Source organism: Procambarus clarkii, chromosome 34 (assembly GCF_040958095.1).
Source record: "Procambarus clarkii isolate CNS0578487 chromosome 34, FALCON_Pclarkii_2.0, whole genome shotgun sequence".
Taxonomy (NCBI): domain Eukaryota; kingdom Metazoa; phylum Arthropoda; class Malacostraca; order Decapoda; family Cambaridae; genus Procambarus; species Procambarus clarkii.
Genome location: NC_091183.1, coordinates 39,010,918 through 39,028,658, shown reverse-complemented (window position 1 = coordinate 39,028,658; position 17,741 = coordinate 39,010,918). Strand labels below are relative to the sequence as shown.

The 17,741-nt window shown below is 35.9% G+C and overlaps 1 protein-coding gene across 3 annotated transcripts; it reads right to left on the bottom strand.

Annotated features, from left to right (window-relative positions):
• Window positions 1-611: 611 nt before the first annotated feature.
• Pof (Painting of fourth) lies at window positions 612-16,943 on the bottom strand. 3 transcript variants are annotated; one of them, XM_045748385.2, is made up of 7 exons: window positions 16,790-16,943; window positions 13,233-13,523; window positions 9,983-10,164; window positions 6,696-6,854; window positions 5,905-6,015; window positions 4,828-4,986; window positions 612-3,308 (listed from the first exon to the last, which is right to left on the bottom strand). In XM_045748385.2, exons 2-6 carry the CDS (start codon window positions 13,410-13,412, stop codon window positions 4,830-4,832), a joined length of 789 nt encoding a protein of 262 aa, XP_045604341.1. In that variant the 5' UTR covers window positions 13,413-13,523; window positions 16,790-16,943; the 3' UTR covers window positions 612-3,308; window positions 4,828-4,829. The 3 variants fall into 3 exon arrangements, with proteins under 3 accessions (XP_045604341.1, XP_045604340.1, XP_045604342.1); XM_045748384.1 differs by having other exon boundaries at window positions 16,702-16,855; XM_045748386.2 differs by lacking the exon at window positions 16,790-16,943 and adding an exon at window positions 16,621-16,640.
• Window positions 16,944-17,741: the final 798 nt, after the last annotated feature.

The window sequence follows — 17,741 nt, the reverse complement described above, 5'->3', positions numbered from 1 at the left end:
TAAAGTTAATCTTAGTAATGCAAAACATGAACAAGGCTTCCCATGTCCATACAGCCCCACCCACCACAACGAGGGGACACAATGTAAAACCCTGGGGGGATAGCATACCCAAGTCCAAATTTAAGTTTGATGGACTGCAGGAACTGATAAGACTGCTGATTCCTTAATGTCTGCTAGACCAGCCAGCAAGACAAGAAGCTTGATTTCAGTTGGGCTGCACTAAAATTCAAATTTTTATACCAATCCCCACTAAAGAAACATTTTTCCTCCCAGGAGCTGTGGCTCCTTAGCAGACATAACTTTCATGTGAAGAAATACAAGTCTCCATAAACTGAGAAAAAAGTCAGGACTGCTGCCGGTACAAGTTTTTGTCTCCCGCCTCGGTTTATTCAAGAAAAGGAGCATCGTAAGATTCCAAAATTGCCCTTTGACTCATCAAAGAACTGAAGCACTCTGCTTCCTCCCCATTCCTTGCCCAACACCTACAAATTAATACTTTTTTTGCAGCTGTCTTAGCTTTGTTTTTACTAACAATGATCCAAACCAGTTAATTAAAACTATCCTCAATAAAATGTGTACACCTATATATTAATGGTCAATAATGGCCACAATAGACTGTCAAATGTATTTGGTATGTTGACAATTGAACATACAGATGCTAAGTATATTGGCTTTTTAATATAAGAGCTGTATGAAAACAATTTGTTACATGGATATATGCCTATCTTATGTGGTTAGGTTAATACAGTACAGTACTTACTATTAATATGCACAAAATAATGTCAGGATGTTAAAGTTTAACAAACAGTCCACATATGGATGAGAACCAATAATATCAGATGTTATTAATAGCATGACTTACTACAGTTAACTACACATGTTCAAATTAATATTATCCTGATAATGAATTCATATTCATGACATAAGTCAGTTGCACGGCGCTCACAGAAGAAAGCTGAACTTTAACTTAAACTTCTGCATCCAAAAAATATTAAAAAAAAATGGATTAGGATCTAAAATCCACCATTATATATTCCACATAATAGTTCATCTAAACTATACACTCATTTATTCATATGTTATGGGAATTGAACATGAGGACTAAAAAAAAAAAAAGTGAACCAGGAATTCAATAAAATTTCACCATTAGGATTACAGTACTCCAGATTCAGATAACATACAAGCACATCACGCATTATCTTATACATTTTTGGAACCTTAAACTTTCTTTAGTACAGTACAACAAAGACCCACAATGCAGCCTAAATTGCTGTAACAAAACCCACGAGCACCACACAAAGAAAGTTCCTCTGAGGTTCCTTGGGCAAGACTTCATTTATGTAGACATTTAAAGTAGATCAAGTCACATAACAGTGAATTAAAGTCTTTTTCCTTCAGGTGAATATCACCACCACTACTTTTCCAACACAATAATATTAACACTAATGTTGTACTACTGTACAGTATGTCCTTTACATTATCTGATACAGTGTAACAATGTCTAAGCATGTAAAAAAAAAAATGTGTAATGTATTATCACAGATTCATCAAAATGAAGTCTTCACATTCAATGCAAAAATTTCAAATTTTGTTTTCTGAACTAGACAATTTTAATCCATTATTTCATCAACACAGTACAGTAGTATTAAGATTTAAATAAAGTAATATGTTAGATATTGCAAGACAAATGTCGATAACCAAACTACCCAATGTAGTCATTTCACTCTTTCATTACCATTTTGGTATACAGGAAGCCCCCAACTTACAAATGGGATGTGTTGTGAAAACTGAAAATCAAATTTCTCATAGGATAGGTGCAATGTTTTAAGTGAAGGGGAAGTGTTCCTGGACCATCAAAATCAACACAAGGCCAAAATTCTGGGACAAATATAAGAGACACTGCTTTTTGTTTACCTTTTGTCATGGAACTATCCTTTTCTGATTTGATTATTTTTGAAGAAAAATGTGGTGTAATTACTAAGAGGAGGGTAAAATGTGATGATGGATAGGCACTTGTGAAAAACACTCTTTTCTTCATCCCATCATCCATTAATGAACTTAGTGCATTATAAGCACTGTCCCTCATGTGTTGACTTCATAAATGGTTTGTTTAGTAGCACATACACTGACAGAGAATTCTATTTACATCAAGGGTCCTAGACTTTTCAACACTTTCCCTTTAAATGCAAGGGGAATAACTGGCTGACCTCACGCTGTTCAAAAGAGAACCTGACAAATACTGTACTACCAAAGGATACCTGATTAACCAGGCTGTGATTTACAAGTTAGGCTGCAAGCAGCTGCATCTAATAGCCTAGATGACCACACCACCAACCAGAAGGCCTGGTCAAGGACCAGGCCATGGGATACATTGATCTTCAGAACCAGTGCAAGGCAACTGCATGGTAATGTTAAAATGGAGATTTTGAGACCGTTCATAAGACGAGAATCCCCTGTACTGTCAAATAATATTTTCTAACGAATAAAAGTCAACATATAGTATAGCCATAAAATTTTAAATGTAGCAACTTTTTAAAATCTGGCATGTATAACAACTTGACAATCCTCATAATCCTTATTTTTATAACCCTTTTGTTCATTTTGAATGAGCCTCTTATTTGCTACAGTATTGTATTATATTATCACAAATTGTCATTATTTTAATGTAGGCTTAATTTTGCCAAAATATGTTGTTTAACAGCCTCCATCATCTGACAATGGCCCATACAGTATTTACACTTCTTTGTAAAATAAATTTTACAATTTCATTTTTCTCATTCATTTTTGTAAAGACATTTTCAATGCTGCTATGTTTGTCATTCAGTTCTTTCACATTTAAGTAGACATGTAAGTCTTCAGCTCATACAGTAGACACTTGGTGATAAGCAAACAAGGAACATGACCACATGCATTTCTTCAAACCAAGAATTTTGAAGACGAGTAAGACATCTTATCATCCATTCCACAGCAAAACTGAAGTGAATGAAGGCTTGACTGAAAATATCAAATTTATTATTCATTTTACTTGTACTATACAATTTATCTTCAATTACACACACACATTCAAATCTATACAGTATCTTGTACATAGTAATGGTCAAGTAATTTATCCGAAAATACAAAATTCTTGGACAAGATCTCCTTATAATCTTTACATCACTCATACTCATTGGGATTATCTTTCTCATATTCCTTGCTGCCATCACCTTCACTGTCTGCATTTATCAGTTTCACTAGTCTCATCAACTTCACCTTCTTCCTATTCTTGCTTGCCTTACCCTTACCATCTTCAACTACATCTGGGTTGTCTGTAAAAAAAAAAAAAAAAAAAAATATGCACTTTAGCAAAACGTAAGTGAAAAAATAGAAAGGAAATAAAAGAATACAAACTGGTGTTGAGGAATCTAAATACAATTTATTGTACAAATTTACAAAATATAATTAATGAGACTAAGAACTATTACATAGATAGCAACTGCTATGTATAAAAGAAAAACATAAGAAAACAGAAGTTGTGAAAGTTTGAGTAAAGAAAGTTTTTTGTGCCGTTTAAATGAGACAAAGCTAAAAGGAAATGATAATGAAACATGGAATGGAGTAAATGTTATAAGAACATGAGTAAAGAAAATGAGAGAAGGGAAGGTGAATGGCTGTTATAAAATAATGAGTGGCATGGGGGGTAGTGAATAACATGTTATGCTGCCGTTAAAGGTACTTGTGCATGAAATTTCTGTTAGAAAGAATAAAGGTGGCATTTGTGATTACTGTGATTACATTATGCAGCATGTGATAACAGAAGTAGCACTTGGTCCTCAGTGTGACATAATGGAAGGAAATAGTGTGGCAGGAATAAATGACAATGGTTATAGATTAAAAGATACTTGCCATGAAAGTAAATACTCATACACATTTTAAACAAAGGGATACAGTAGATATATTTATACATGATAAAGGGAAAATGATAAAACTGCAAAATTAGTTCAACTGTGTTTGTAGAGAGAATTTGCCTTTGCAAATGCTTGTAAAATGTGCACTGCCAAAGGGCACTCATTCATGCTTGAGATATTCACATTGCTGAACTAATCACAGCACTCTCAGAATTTGAGTTACAAATTCATATATTGTATCTCTAAAGCTGCACACAGTTTATTTATCTGTGTGCAGACTCAGAATGCACTCCTCCCAATTGGTTTACCATTTGATGCCATCTTATCAAATAAGAGTGAAAGGGGTTAATAATAATACAATTTTGGCCAATATGGTATTTCTATGGCAATTTAAATTTTTTCTAAAACTTAATATTTGTTCATGTTCATTAATATTTTGTAATGTTCTCATTACCTCCAATTTTCTACACACATTTTGATTTCATCTTTTGGTGGATGGTTTATTTCCATGTTCTCTGATTTTAATGTTTAATACAATTTGCTCTGTCAGTAACAGGTTTTTCTCCAACTTAATACCTAAACAGATAAGTTCTTTGTAGTAGTCAATCTATGGCAGCGAGTGATGCTTTTTTTTTTTATGGAATAAGTTTAGTATTTTATTTTAAAATACATATTATTTTACATAATACATAAAATACATATTATTTTAAAATTTAGGGTATTTTATCATACAATATGATATACTGAACATGGATAATTTTCTAGGGGTTGGCAAGAGCTTTAAGTACAGTAAGTAATTATAAAAAGACGGCACCAAGTTGGGAAGACTGTTTAGTACCAACTCTTTTTAAAAGATATTTAAATCAAGGAATGTCAAGGAACAGATGGGGAAAAAGCAGCAAATAGTAAACTACTGTCTCACACACACCCCATATCTTACCTTTAATTGTTTTCCTTGATTAACCCCCTCATTTTTCCAGTAGTTTTCTTTCCTTTGGCAAACATAACTGTTACTTCCTTCCCATTGATTTTTAGATTTTTGGACGACTCGAACACTTTTAAGGCGTCTTCCTCCTTTTTGTACGTTATGAAAGCAAATCTGAAAGTATATACATTATAAATGTAAATTAGATAATTCAAATCATACTCTGAATGTTGTTATACTATATTATAGTATAAATGTACACATTTATAGTATACTCTATATGTGTACCATATATTAACAACCCAAATACATGCATACTAAATTATAGAACATTTTTTTTAAGTGCAGATCAAAGATATGAGACAATGAGAGTTTAAGCATTCAGTGCAGGGGTTAGGGGTTCAACAAATATGGGCAATATATGCCTATATCATATGAACAAGATATACCAATACGTAATTTGTGGAACGTGTAGTTTAACAGATCTCTTCTTAATCATACAAAAAATTCCCACCCGAGTTTCTGTAAACATACATATATACCAGTACATAAGTTTAACTGTAGATGAATTGGAAAGTCCAACTCATCAAGCATGACCCTTGTCTGGTGATAACTTGACTGGTAAAGTCTGTTGCTTGCAGTGGCTTGCAGGCCATTTTTATCCAAGCTTAAATCACTTTTTTGCCAATATGTAAAGACCTTATTATCATGATCTTCAACTATTTCATCAGTATAATGTCAAAAATATTAGTAACAGTATGAAAAATTAAATGTCTGCAAAGCCATTATTTTGTGGGGAAAACACCCATCCTATTCCAGAGGATGGCCAAATGTCAACACTTAAGAATTTCAAGAAAAATGCTTCACAAATATTTCTCTGGAATTGCCTTCAACACAATACCCTTAAAAATACAATTTAAAGGCAGGAGTCTGAGCAAGCAACTAAGAAGCCCTACAGTACAAGCATCGGACATTCAAGGAGAACCCCCATAATTCACCTTGAATAAACAGCAAAAGGTAAGCCCCCTCTAATATTCAGACAAAGGAAACAAAATCTCTTGCCTACTAAACTATTAAAGGATTTTACCTTACCTCGTTGTTCCGTTTTTTTGTTTTTTTCCATATTCAATTGCCATTGCCGTTGGAAATACATTCTTAAGATCAAGACGTGTGGTTTCCATGTGCACACCTCCAACATACAATCTGTAAATATATACTATATATATTTATCTATAATACCTAACAGGATTCCTGTCCCCAACTATGGAAAAATTGGAAACCATTAAACTGTGTACAGTATATAAATTATGATAATGAACTTGGATGGAGGAGGCCATCATTATTAGCTTATCAAAACATAATGGTCACCTATGTGGAATACTGTATTTGACTGTATACAAGATACTCCCAATTCTAAGCCACAGACTGAATTTTTAACATAATTTATGCAAATCATTACTTTAAAACCCCACATTGAAATTACTCTTAATACAAGATACTTGAAGTAATCTACAGTATATGCCAGCATAACAGAAGAATTTTATTGCTTAATTCTGCTGCTGTTGTATTGTTTCAGTGATTCTCTCCCAGAAAGGTAATTCTGAGAAAATTAAAAATAATAATTTGTGATGAATTTCTAGAACAAATGATGCAACTTAAACATGGATTGCTGAGAGCAACTCCTGAGGTTAAGATGTGCGAGCAAAATGTTTGGCCCAATTATACTGTCAGCAGAAACTTTTCTTCTACCATTATATGTTTTAAAGTTTAACGTCAAGAAAAAGACAAATAATAATAATAATAATAATAATAATAATTACAGTACATATAATACATACACTGTATAATTATTAACAGTATATATAATATATATAAAAACTCACTTGCAAGGATTCATTGGTTTAGGAACCCTTGAGCTGCAGAAGTCAGACTTCTTTCCAACATAGTCAACATAATATGAATGTTCTTGTACCTTCATTTTGGAAATTTTTTCTTTCATACGCTCTGTCATGTCTTCAGATTCAAATTCCAATAAGCAATGACTGCAAAAATGACAAATATGCAAAGATTATACACATATTCAAAAGTATAGTATAGTATACTTTACCTTTGACTAAGTCCAAAAGTGTGAGGAACAAGAAGGATAACCTCAAGAGCACTGGTGTGTACTAAAGTTAGACATAATGGCACTCACTAAAACATGGTTGAATTTTGACTCACTGGACCTATTGGTCGAGTACCAGATCAAGGGATACAAACTCATTTATGTTGACAGAACATATAGAAAGGGGTGGTATGACTCTATTAGAGGATCATAAGTACAGTACAGTATAAGAAAGAAACTCAAATCAGACACTCACAGAAACAACATTGGTAGAAGTGAATGAGAGAAATGAGAAACTGCTTACATGCATAATGCACAGACCCACAGGTCTAGATGAGTTATGCAGTGAACCTATTTTGGCAGAGATCAAGAAGGTATCAAGATGCAGTAATGTGTATCAGTGTAGACTTTAGCCTCAGGTAAATAAACTACATTAAAAACAGATAACACAAGAGGCAGAAGAATTCCTGAAAGTGACTGAGCCCTATTCTGCTCCAATGATTTTCTCACTGATTCCTAACCTTCACTGCCAGTGGATTGAGGAGTGTAAAAGGCAACTTCCTGTCTAGTTACTCCAGGTTTAATGAGTAATGGGTTTAAGTGTTTCTCACTAACTTCCTGGTGGCCTTTTCTTGGACCGAGTGATCTCGTATCCTCAGCTCCCTGCGCAGGTCATGTTTTGATCTCTGGTCTCCGGTAAGCTTACAATGACTTGTAAGGGCCTGGTGTGATTCTTATTGGGTGGAGCTATTCATATTGGTTGCAACAAGAAAACCCTCCCAGTAAATTTCAATGTAAATTTCAGCTCTTCCAGTATGAAGGTTCTCATAACCTATTCTTATCATTTTTCTATTTCATGCTACATTTGCTTGGTTATGCATGTAAATGTTAGGTCATTAGACATTATTCCCCAATCCTTTACATGTTACTTTCTTACTTTGAGTAGAACTGACTGCGTCTTATACCCTGCATTTCATTTAAATTCTGATTTTTTCCATGCCTAAATACTTGGAAGTTATCACTGTTAAGCATCATGTTATTTTCCACTGCCCAACCAAAGACTCATTAATATCAGCTAGTAATTTTTCAAAGTATTTCACAGACGTTTTAAAGATCCCATGGGGTCTTGGCAGCTCATTACCTGGTCTGTGTTCCTGGTCCTCTTCAACCTTGTCCCGAGTACTTTCCTTTCAGGTATCTCCCCTTCAGGGGTTTGATCTTTGCTATCCTCTTCCCTCAGTCCATTTTTCTCTTTTCTGTGGTTAGTTATCTGCACGAAGTCAACATTCAGCCCCTTCAGAAAACCAGTGTTAAATGTAATTAAATATCTCTCTTAAAAAGGGCCTCAGTGGCCCTCTAAACCCTCTCCTCCCTACCTAGTGCATTGGTTGGTTTTTCTTGGGTTCTAAACTCAGGAGTGTTGAGAGGCGAACCCGGGAGCTTCTATGGTGCTGCCACTTGGTGGTGGTCAGCTGTTTCTAGGTGTACGACTTAACTACTGGGTGGATTCTTTGCAGCAAGCATTGTTTGTTTACTTTTTGTGAACCTTGCACTTGTCTATTTTGCTTCATTTCTTTTCTAGGGGGTTTAATTCTTCAGTAAAGGTGATCATGAATCCCATGCTCCCAGCACTCATGAGGGGGTCAGGTTTTGGGCTCTGTTCTCCAGAAGGCTTTTGAGGACTTGGTATCTCAGTGTAGCTACCTACAGGGAGCCACTGAGAGTCCCCAGAAAGAATTGTTTCATTACAAAACACTTCATTCAATGAAACATAAATACATCACTTTCAATGCGAGTCATATTGTTTTGAAGTTTCATTTTTCTGGTCTTGTACTTTTATTAATTGCTACCTTTTGTTCCTATTCCCACATTTGTGATGGTTTCTATGATGGCATCATATTGCTTTTTTTCCTAAACATAAACATATCACTTTTTTATTTCATTGTGTATAAATACTAGTACTTGGCAAGTTCCCCATAAAAATCAGTTTTCGGATATGAGGCACGGTAACTAGTGGATATGTCAAAGTGATCTAAACTGGTATGTCATTTCTACATACAGTACCTTATGAAAATGACCTTGCTAATATCATTGTTATTACTTAATTGTACACAAGTGAAAACTGTTTTTACATAACACGTAATGCCTTTCTTGAGATCTTTATATTTATACAGCTTCCACAAGTTGCTCTGACATTTTGTTTACTGAGGGTCAGGCTGTCATACACATGGGAGGGTAGGCAGATATTTGCCACTTGTGTTATCTTTAGCTGTTTAGTTTTGATCTTTTGCCTATCCTGTATACTCTTGATCCCATTGCCTGACTATTTCACATTCTATCCACTGTGTGACCCACCCTTGTCACCAGAAAAAAAAACTTTCTTGTGTTCCTAGAGCAGGTCATATACATAGGCATAATAGCACACCTCCGAATCCCCAACAACCAGTATCACCCTACCTTATTTGTCGAGACACACAGGTTTCCTACTTACAGGGCTCCTGTTCAAGTTCTCCTCTTGTAAAACTGAGAGGGGATTCACCGTTTCAACCATCGCCTTTTTGATGGTCAGTTTGTCGTCCTTCGCTGTGGTCCTTGTTCTCCTTTTGTCGATCAATTTCCAGCTTTATTGCTGGATATTGTTCTGCCTCTGTTGAATATCCTTCTGCCTTACATCCTTGAACGATTCCTTGCACTTTATTAAACATTTTACTTGTTCACTCAGCCAGTCAATCCCTGACCTAAGCAGCAGGCAGAGTTCGTACAGCACTTGAGGTGAGGTCATGATGTGCCGTTTATTATCCCAAGAAAAATCCACTAGCTAGATACTGAAACACTCCCACCCTTGACAAGAGCATACCTTAAACTATATAAGCATTCCTCATAAATTCAGTCAATTTTTTTTAAATGCTATCAGCAAAATATATACAAAATCCACAATATATAGAATATATACAGTATATTAGTGACAATACTGATATATTCAATTAATGTATATGCAGTGTAAAATTATTATAAATACAATATATTATAAACACTAGCAGTTTCTTCTTTCTTTTACCTACTTACGAGTAATAATTTGGATTACAACTTCGAGGTAAGCGTACATCAACTGCTTCCTTCACCAAATTCAATACTTGTTCACCACTAGTTACTCTTAGTGATTTTGGAAAGCGAACAAAAAGGGTCCTAAGATCAATGCTGGATTCCCGACCATCATGCTCTGCACGCAATTCCTCACTAATATTCATCTGTAAAAAGAGAGAAACTAGTGTAATTAAATACATAATCAAAATAAACAATTTCCACCTTGCACTTGGTTTTGGGATCTTGACAACCCAGCCAAGTACAGTATATGTTTTCTCTTCTCAACAAAGTATTCTGCTCCATATTTATGTAAAATCAATATATCATAAAGCTATGGACAGAGGTCATACACCATAGACAAGGCCAATATTTACAATCTCAACCACTATAATTTCGTACATGTACAGCCAGAGGCTTAAGAATGATTAGCTGATAGAATGATTATAAGAGTAATGTACAGAATATACTACATTGTACAGTGTACAGAACCTCAACATTTTTGCATTGTGCACAGGGATTAACACCTTCACAATTTTGACTTGAAAAGTAAAAAACAAAATTGTATATTATAACAGTACCTACTGTATTTTGTTTTATATTTCTACAATATAACTACATGTATATGTATTAAAGCCACAAATTCACACACTATCATTAGCACAAAAATCAAACACTTACACGGGCTCAAATACTACACAGTATCTTGTGTAAACAGGAAGGAGACATCAGTAGCCTAGCTTCAACCCGAGTCCCGCCTCATCAACAACACTCACACAACATAAGGATACAAAAGGTTTCTTGAACTGCAACGAGTAAAATATTTCTTCTGTAGCTATTTACTATGAAAAAAAATGTTGTTTTGGTTCATTCGAAATATTCCTGCACGAGATGAGACCAGAGATGAAACATTGCATTCAATGAAACAATGAGGTTTAGCATGAATAACTTCTTGACTGGAGCTGTTACTTTAAATTAACACCAGACCATGTTTATCACACCAGCAGAGATTTTCTTATGTACATGGCACATTTAAGACCTTAACAGAATAGCTAATAAACTTGGAATGTACAGTAAATACTGGAATTATACCGTGTATAATACACAGTACGCTTTTGCTATTTTAGAAGGAGAAAAAGGCTAAACAGTTTTGAGCATGGAGGAAAGTGAAACAAATTTAATATACAGTATTGTACTCTGAACTACTGTAATGTATTTTTGTTAATAAATATATTATGTTTTATTGATTTTGGAATACTACTGTATACATAAACAAAGTTATATAATTTTCCTTGAGAAAAAATACTTCACGTGCCCAAAGTAACTAACATTACTAACAATATACCATCAGCAGTAATATTGAATCCCAATACAGTAATTAAGAGCAGGGTATAGCTCCCATATCATTTGATATATTGGGAACATAGTGTACTTTACTGACACCATGCAATTATGGCCAGAAATATCACATCTTAGTGCTCGGTGGTTACAAAGGAACGAAGCCCACATACGATGCCTGCTTCCTTCTTCCCAGAGGGGCAAACATTTGGGAACCAAGTATAGCATGTTATTATAAGAGCTTTTCCTATTGATATATTAACAAAGAGGGAGGAATACAGTAATAAAGACCATAATATACGTGGGGAATACTGGTATCCTTATATAAAAGAGGATTACCATAAAGCAACAGGGGGAGGGTCAAAGAACGACCTGCTTCCGAGTAAAAGTCATAGCACAAGTCTTAGTTGTAGGGAACTTGAAGCCGTGAGTGATGGCCCAGGACGACACGGCATCACTTCCAAGTTGAAGCCGCCGTTGGAGGAAAGGCGAGTCATCACCTTGACAGCAGAGAGTAAGATCATCAACACAAGAGATCTGAGAAAATGCCAGAGAGAAGGGAGGAAAGAAAACCATTGAGGGCAACCAGGAAAAGAGTAGTGCTCAGAACACTACCTTGGGGTACACCTTTGTAATGCTGAAAAGAGGCAGTGAGAGTGGTACTAAGCCTCACCTGAAAGGAATGACGAGAGAGGAAGAGAGGGAGATTACAACGAAGGCCAAAAGAACGGCGACGGGGAAAGAATATGGTACTGTATCTCCAGGTGTCATATGCCTTTTCCAGGTCAAAAAGGACAGCAACCACGGAGGTCTTTGCAGCAAAGGCAGTACGAATATAGACCTCAAAGTTCACAAGGACATCAGTTGTGCTGCGACATTTGCAAAAGCCAAATTGAGAAGGGGAAGATGGTGATGGTGTTCCAAGAACCACACCAGACGGACAGTGGCCATACGTTCAAAGAGTTTGCAGATGTAACTCATTAGAGCAATGGGGACAGAAGTCTGTAGGGGATGACCTTAGTGAGCCCGGTTTCAGAATAGAAAGAACAACCACCTCAAGCCAGTCCTCAGAGACTGACGACGACTCCCAGACATGGTTATAAACATTCAGTAAACACTGAAACATGCATGGAGGGAGATGGCGAAGCATCTCATATTAAATATCATCTGAGCCCCCTGACGTAAAACCGCAGAGGGTCAGGGCAGACTGGAGTTCTGAGAGAAAGGATCGTTATAGGGGAAACTGAAGACAAGTGCGAAAATCTAAAGAACAAGATTCAAGAAGGGGCTTACAAGTAAGGAAAGAAGGAGAAAGGTGAGAACCGGAGCTAACAGTTGAAAAGTGTGAACAAAGTTCGGTCATGACTGACACAATAGAACCATGGAGGTGAAGGACTGGCGAGACATCTGGAACAAACTTACCCGCTATCTTGCAAATTTTCTTCCAGATCAGGGGAACAGGAGTGTCAGATGTAATGGAGAAAACGAAAGATCTCCAACTCTCATGCTAAACCGTACGGATGGCCCATCGGGCCACTGCACTCACCTTCCGAAACAAAACAAAAGAATCGGCGTCTGTCTGCGACGGTGTTTCTTCCAGGCTGCACCCTTACAGTGGACAGCCCGAGCACAGTCTGCATTCCACCAGGGAACGCATTTCCGCATGCCTTGGGAGGTAGATTCTAGCGAGGAACAGAGCAAAGGGCAACATAAAAAACTATATCATGGAATAAGAGGAGGGCTCAGGGTAGAGGCAGATCAGAGGTCAGAAAGAGTAGCGCGTAAGGTTCCAGTTAGCCTTGGCAAACTGCCATCTAAGGAAGGAGAGGGGATTGTGAAAAGAAAAGATGGTAACACTGTTTTGGTAAAAAATCAAAACAAAACAAAAAAATCTCACCTCTTCAGTATCGAGGTCACATGATCTTTTTCTCTTTCTTGATTCGTGTTCGGAGTCATGATCGTCATTTGTGTCTTCCCATTCCCTATTTTTTAAGTTACTTTCTTCTTTTACTTCATCTTTTATCTTACCACTTGCACCTTTATTGGCTTGCAAATTTTCCATTCCTTCCTTTGCCATGGTACTTTGTAGTGAATCTCTTTTGGTGCAAATTTTGTGGTTTGCTTCACTAAATGAAGAAGAAAGCACGTCAAATTCCCCTTTCTTTGTTGGCAGAGACCTTTACACAATCTGAAAAAAAAAATGGAATATGCAATTTCTGGCAAGTTCAAAGATGAAAATAATCAGAAACAATATAAGTCGTCTGGTATACAGGTCTACCACTGTCAAAGACAGCAAACCTGTTTGGCTCACTGAGGTTTCCTTAGACAAGAGTAAAGCTGTTTTTTATGGTCAACTGTTTGGCTTATGGCCCCTCTAGAAAAGCGGCTGAAGGAAAGATTAGCCTGTGGCTATTTATTTATTTATTATACAGTACACAATGTATAGATATTTATTGGGGTAAGACATAAGCATAACTTTGTTATTCTTGTTTGTGCATCTGAGATAAAAAGAAAACTCATATCTAAACATGCAATCAACACATTAATTAGGAGTTGGAATATTTGCTCATGCCAATGCCTCAGCCAACAGATACCCCCTCAGGGTATTCCCCTGAAGCCCCCTTCCCTGGGTTTCATACTCAAGAAGGTTCACCAGCAGATTTTTAAAACTTACCTAATATTACCAAATGTAAACTAACCCAATCATATACAGTACTGTATATGGTTTTACAATTACAACATGAGCTGTCATAAAGCCTGTGTTAGACTGTACCACCCTCATACACACCCACTACTTAGTTCATCCACACATTCTTCTCCTGTAGTTCATTACAATACACTTCCTTCACCACCGGCCCACTCACACACAATGTTAAGGGCCCGGGAATCCAAAAATATTCCTCCAATATAAAAAAAATGTTATATATGTTAAAAAAATATGTTATTTGGCATCAGCGTCATGAAAATTTCTTCCAGTGTTTAGAAATGGATTTTATACAAGTTTTGTAAATAATGAAACTGTGACGGGCCACAACCAGTACTGAATATAACGATAACACCTTCTATTTACTGAAACTCAGGAATAATGCAGGGATTAAGAGATGCAAGCACCTGGCACACAAAGAAGAGTACAATAGTAGTAAGGAGGGTCCACAAAGTGGATATACAGCTGGTGGCATTGCTGAGTGCCACCTGGAGGGCCAAATTTCTCACATAATGAGTATGCATCTTGTTTTGCTATGTTATATTAGATGTGTAGTTGGAACGAAATTGGTCAACGTGTGAATCCCCCAAAGGTGGCAGAACTTCTGACTCTGTTTTATGTGGGTTTTCCAACTAGTCATAAAAATGTAATCAGACTGAAGTTTAGATGCTATCCTGATAGTTCAGAGTAATATAAAGGAAATTGGTTCAGATTTTTGTTACAATTTTTGTTACAAAGAAAATGTTGCCATTTTCTTGCAAATTTTTTTTTCTCTTTTTCTCTTTAGATTGTTTTGTTGAATGGGGACCAGATGAGGGTCTTATCCCATATATATATATATATATATGTATATATATATATATGTATATATATATATATATATATATATATATATATATATATATATATATATATATATTATATATATATATATATATATATATGGGCAATAAAGTAATTGAAATATATTGGTTTGTTATCCCTATATATATATATATTTTTTTTTTTTTGTATGGTTATTTTTTCTTGACTTCATTTCAACACATTAATCTACAACTTTCACTTATTCTAGTACAAATGTCAAGTAAGTAATTATCAAAGAAGGCACCAAGCTGGTATGAATGTCAGGCAATGTTTATTAAAGCCTACAGGAAAATTCATAAATTAGAACAACAGCCATATTCATTGTCTATAACTTCATCTTCATTTTTCTCTATGAACAATATTTTCCACTTTGAGACACCTTCAGAACATCAGTTTCTGATCAATTCTCACCATTTTCAAGTATGTGCAAATTTCTTTGTTCTAAAGAAACTTTTACTTTTTTTTTACAAAAACACAAAAACTTTGGGTTTATAACTTTTAGTGTCTAAATTGGGCACATAGTTGGAATGCCATATTGATTTTTTTTACAGTAAACTATACTCCCAAACTTATATAAAACAAAAGAATATCATCATCATATGCCATTCTTGGACCCTAATAAATACAAGACAAATTGATGAAATTTTACTACTTTTGAAAATAATTAAAAAATTGGATTTTTTTTTTTCATGTCACGATGTTGATCCAATAGGAAAAGTTGATGCATTTGCCATGCAGATTATACAAAATACTGTAGGAGAGTTTGAGTAGGTTCGTGAAAATTGGATTCCGTTCCCTTAACTGCAGATGTTTATTCAAATTACATGTAAACTGACATTTATACAATAAATGAATAACTAAATTTGTTGACACCCATGATTATTGTTATTATCTTTCACTTAATATGCTCTCTATTTCTGAACATCTCCAAGAGCATGACATATACAATTAATTATAATGTCATTCCATTGAACATTTCCTGTTTCAACTCATCTTCAAGTTTTCCACTAAATATAATTCTTTAGCACCAGTTAATGTCAAAAACTAAATGTCTAAATGTCTGGTAACTAGCAACTTTACTAAGGTTTAATACAAAATTTTGTTGATTACTGTTATTTGCTTAAGAGTAAGAACATTGTGGTTCTTTATACAGTACTTGTACTGTATACCTATTCTGTACAGGCTGCATCTAATCACACAGTCAGTTTGTCAAAATCATACAACGTAGAGTACTTCACTTTCATAATAACACAAAATTGTTAGATAAATCTGCAAACTGTATACAGTATCAAATATTAATGACTTTAGACCAATTTGCAAGACATTCATGGATCTTTGTAAGTAGTTCACTCATGCTAGGATATTAGTCAATATTCCCCATGGTCTACCGTGAGTTTGCTGAGTGTACACATGTAAACTCGACTCCCATCAGAAAATATTTTCAGTGTCAAGGTCGTAAACAAATGGAATGTACTAAAAAGTGAAGCGGTAAGGTGGGTGTAGACTCCACACACAGCTTCCAATGTACAGACTCCACACACAGCTTCCAATGTACAGACTCCACACACAGCTTCCAATGTACAGACTCCACACACAGTTTCCAATGTACAGACTCCACACACAGCTTCCAATGTACAGACTCCACACACAGTTTCCAATGTACAGACTCCCCACACAGCTTCCAATGTACACTTGACAGCCCAAAAGGCTCAGTCACCTGTACACAGGTGACTGAAGGTGGAGGAGACCCGGGCCCCACAGGACCAGGGCTCCCCGGGAAGGTAATAAGAGTCATTACTGTGTGCATCAAGCGGTGACACTCCCTCGTGGCAGCATTATGGCCATCCCCGGAAGTGGCACTCATCCCGGCGAGCTGCCCTACTCACCACATACACGTCAGGTGTTGGTGTGAGAGCGTGGTGCACCTCCTGAGTGGCTGGCGTGCGTCTCAGACCTGCTGCTGCTGCTGCGGGAGCGCAGGCGCCGCGCCGCACGGTTGCCAGCCCAAGTGTTCAAAGTAGCGAGCTGTGACGCTCCAAAAGTAGTGAATTTGTAATTAAAATAAATAAATAAATGTTTATTCAGGTAAGGTACATACATACAAGAGATTTTTACAAAAAATTGCTAGGTTTATTGATAGAGCTGGTACATACAATGCCTAAACCCACTATTACGCAAAGCGTTTCGGGCAGCAGGTAAAGTAGAAGTAGCCCAATATTTTGTTTAGCCCCTCATACGGTTTTCAGAGCAATATATTTTAATTCATAGAGTAACACTGCATGATTTAATGATTGTATTGATATTATCACTGCATGCATATAATAAAAAAAAGTGATAATTGGATAACTTACTTATATTTGGTGCATGAAGCATAATTTACCTGGTAAATTATGCTTCATTCAGCAAATATTAGTAATTTATCCAATTATCACGGTTTTTAATTATATATGGGTCCCTCCACCTCTTCACAGTTGAAGACTATCAAAAAGATAGTTTTTTCTACAAATCAAAGGGACAGCGACAAAACTTGAACCCCCTGAAAAAATGACCTAAATAAGATCAAAAGAATTCTGTGTGGGCCTCATCTCTCACTTTGAGAGTCCTCAGTGGGTGCCTGCAGGAAAATTTCCTGCATCCAGAATTCCTGTTATATATCACTGGCATGCGTGGTTCAAATGATGGGCACCAAGTGTTACTTTCTTCAAGATATGTTTGCAAGATTGATGTCAAAAGCTCAAGTCCCATTCGATTTTTCAGCTTAGTTTTCTAAGACGTTACTCTCTAAAATACTCGTTCAACCAAGGCATTACTGATTGGTAAGCTGTATATTTTCAATGT

Bases quoted from the DNA above. Each gene is read 5' to 3' on its own strand.
- Pof (XM_045748385.2), bottom strand. From the start codon at position 13,412: ATGGCAAAGGAAGGAATGGAAAATTTGCAAGCCAATAAAGGTGCAAGT. The intron at 10,165-13,232 runs GTGAGATTTTTT...CTCTTTTTACAG, and splicing joins GTGACCTCGATACTGAAGAG to ATGAATATTAGTGAGGAATT. The intron at 6,855-9,982 runs GTAAGTAGGTAA...TCATTTTTGCAG, and splicing joins TGTAATCCAAATTATTACTC to TCATTGCTTATTGGAATTTG.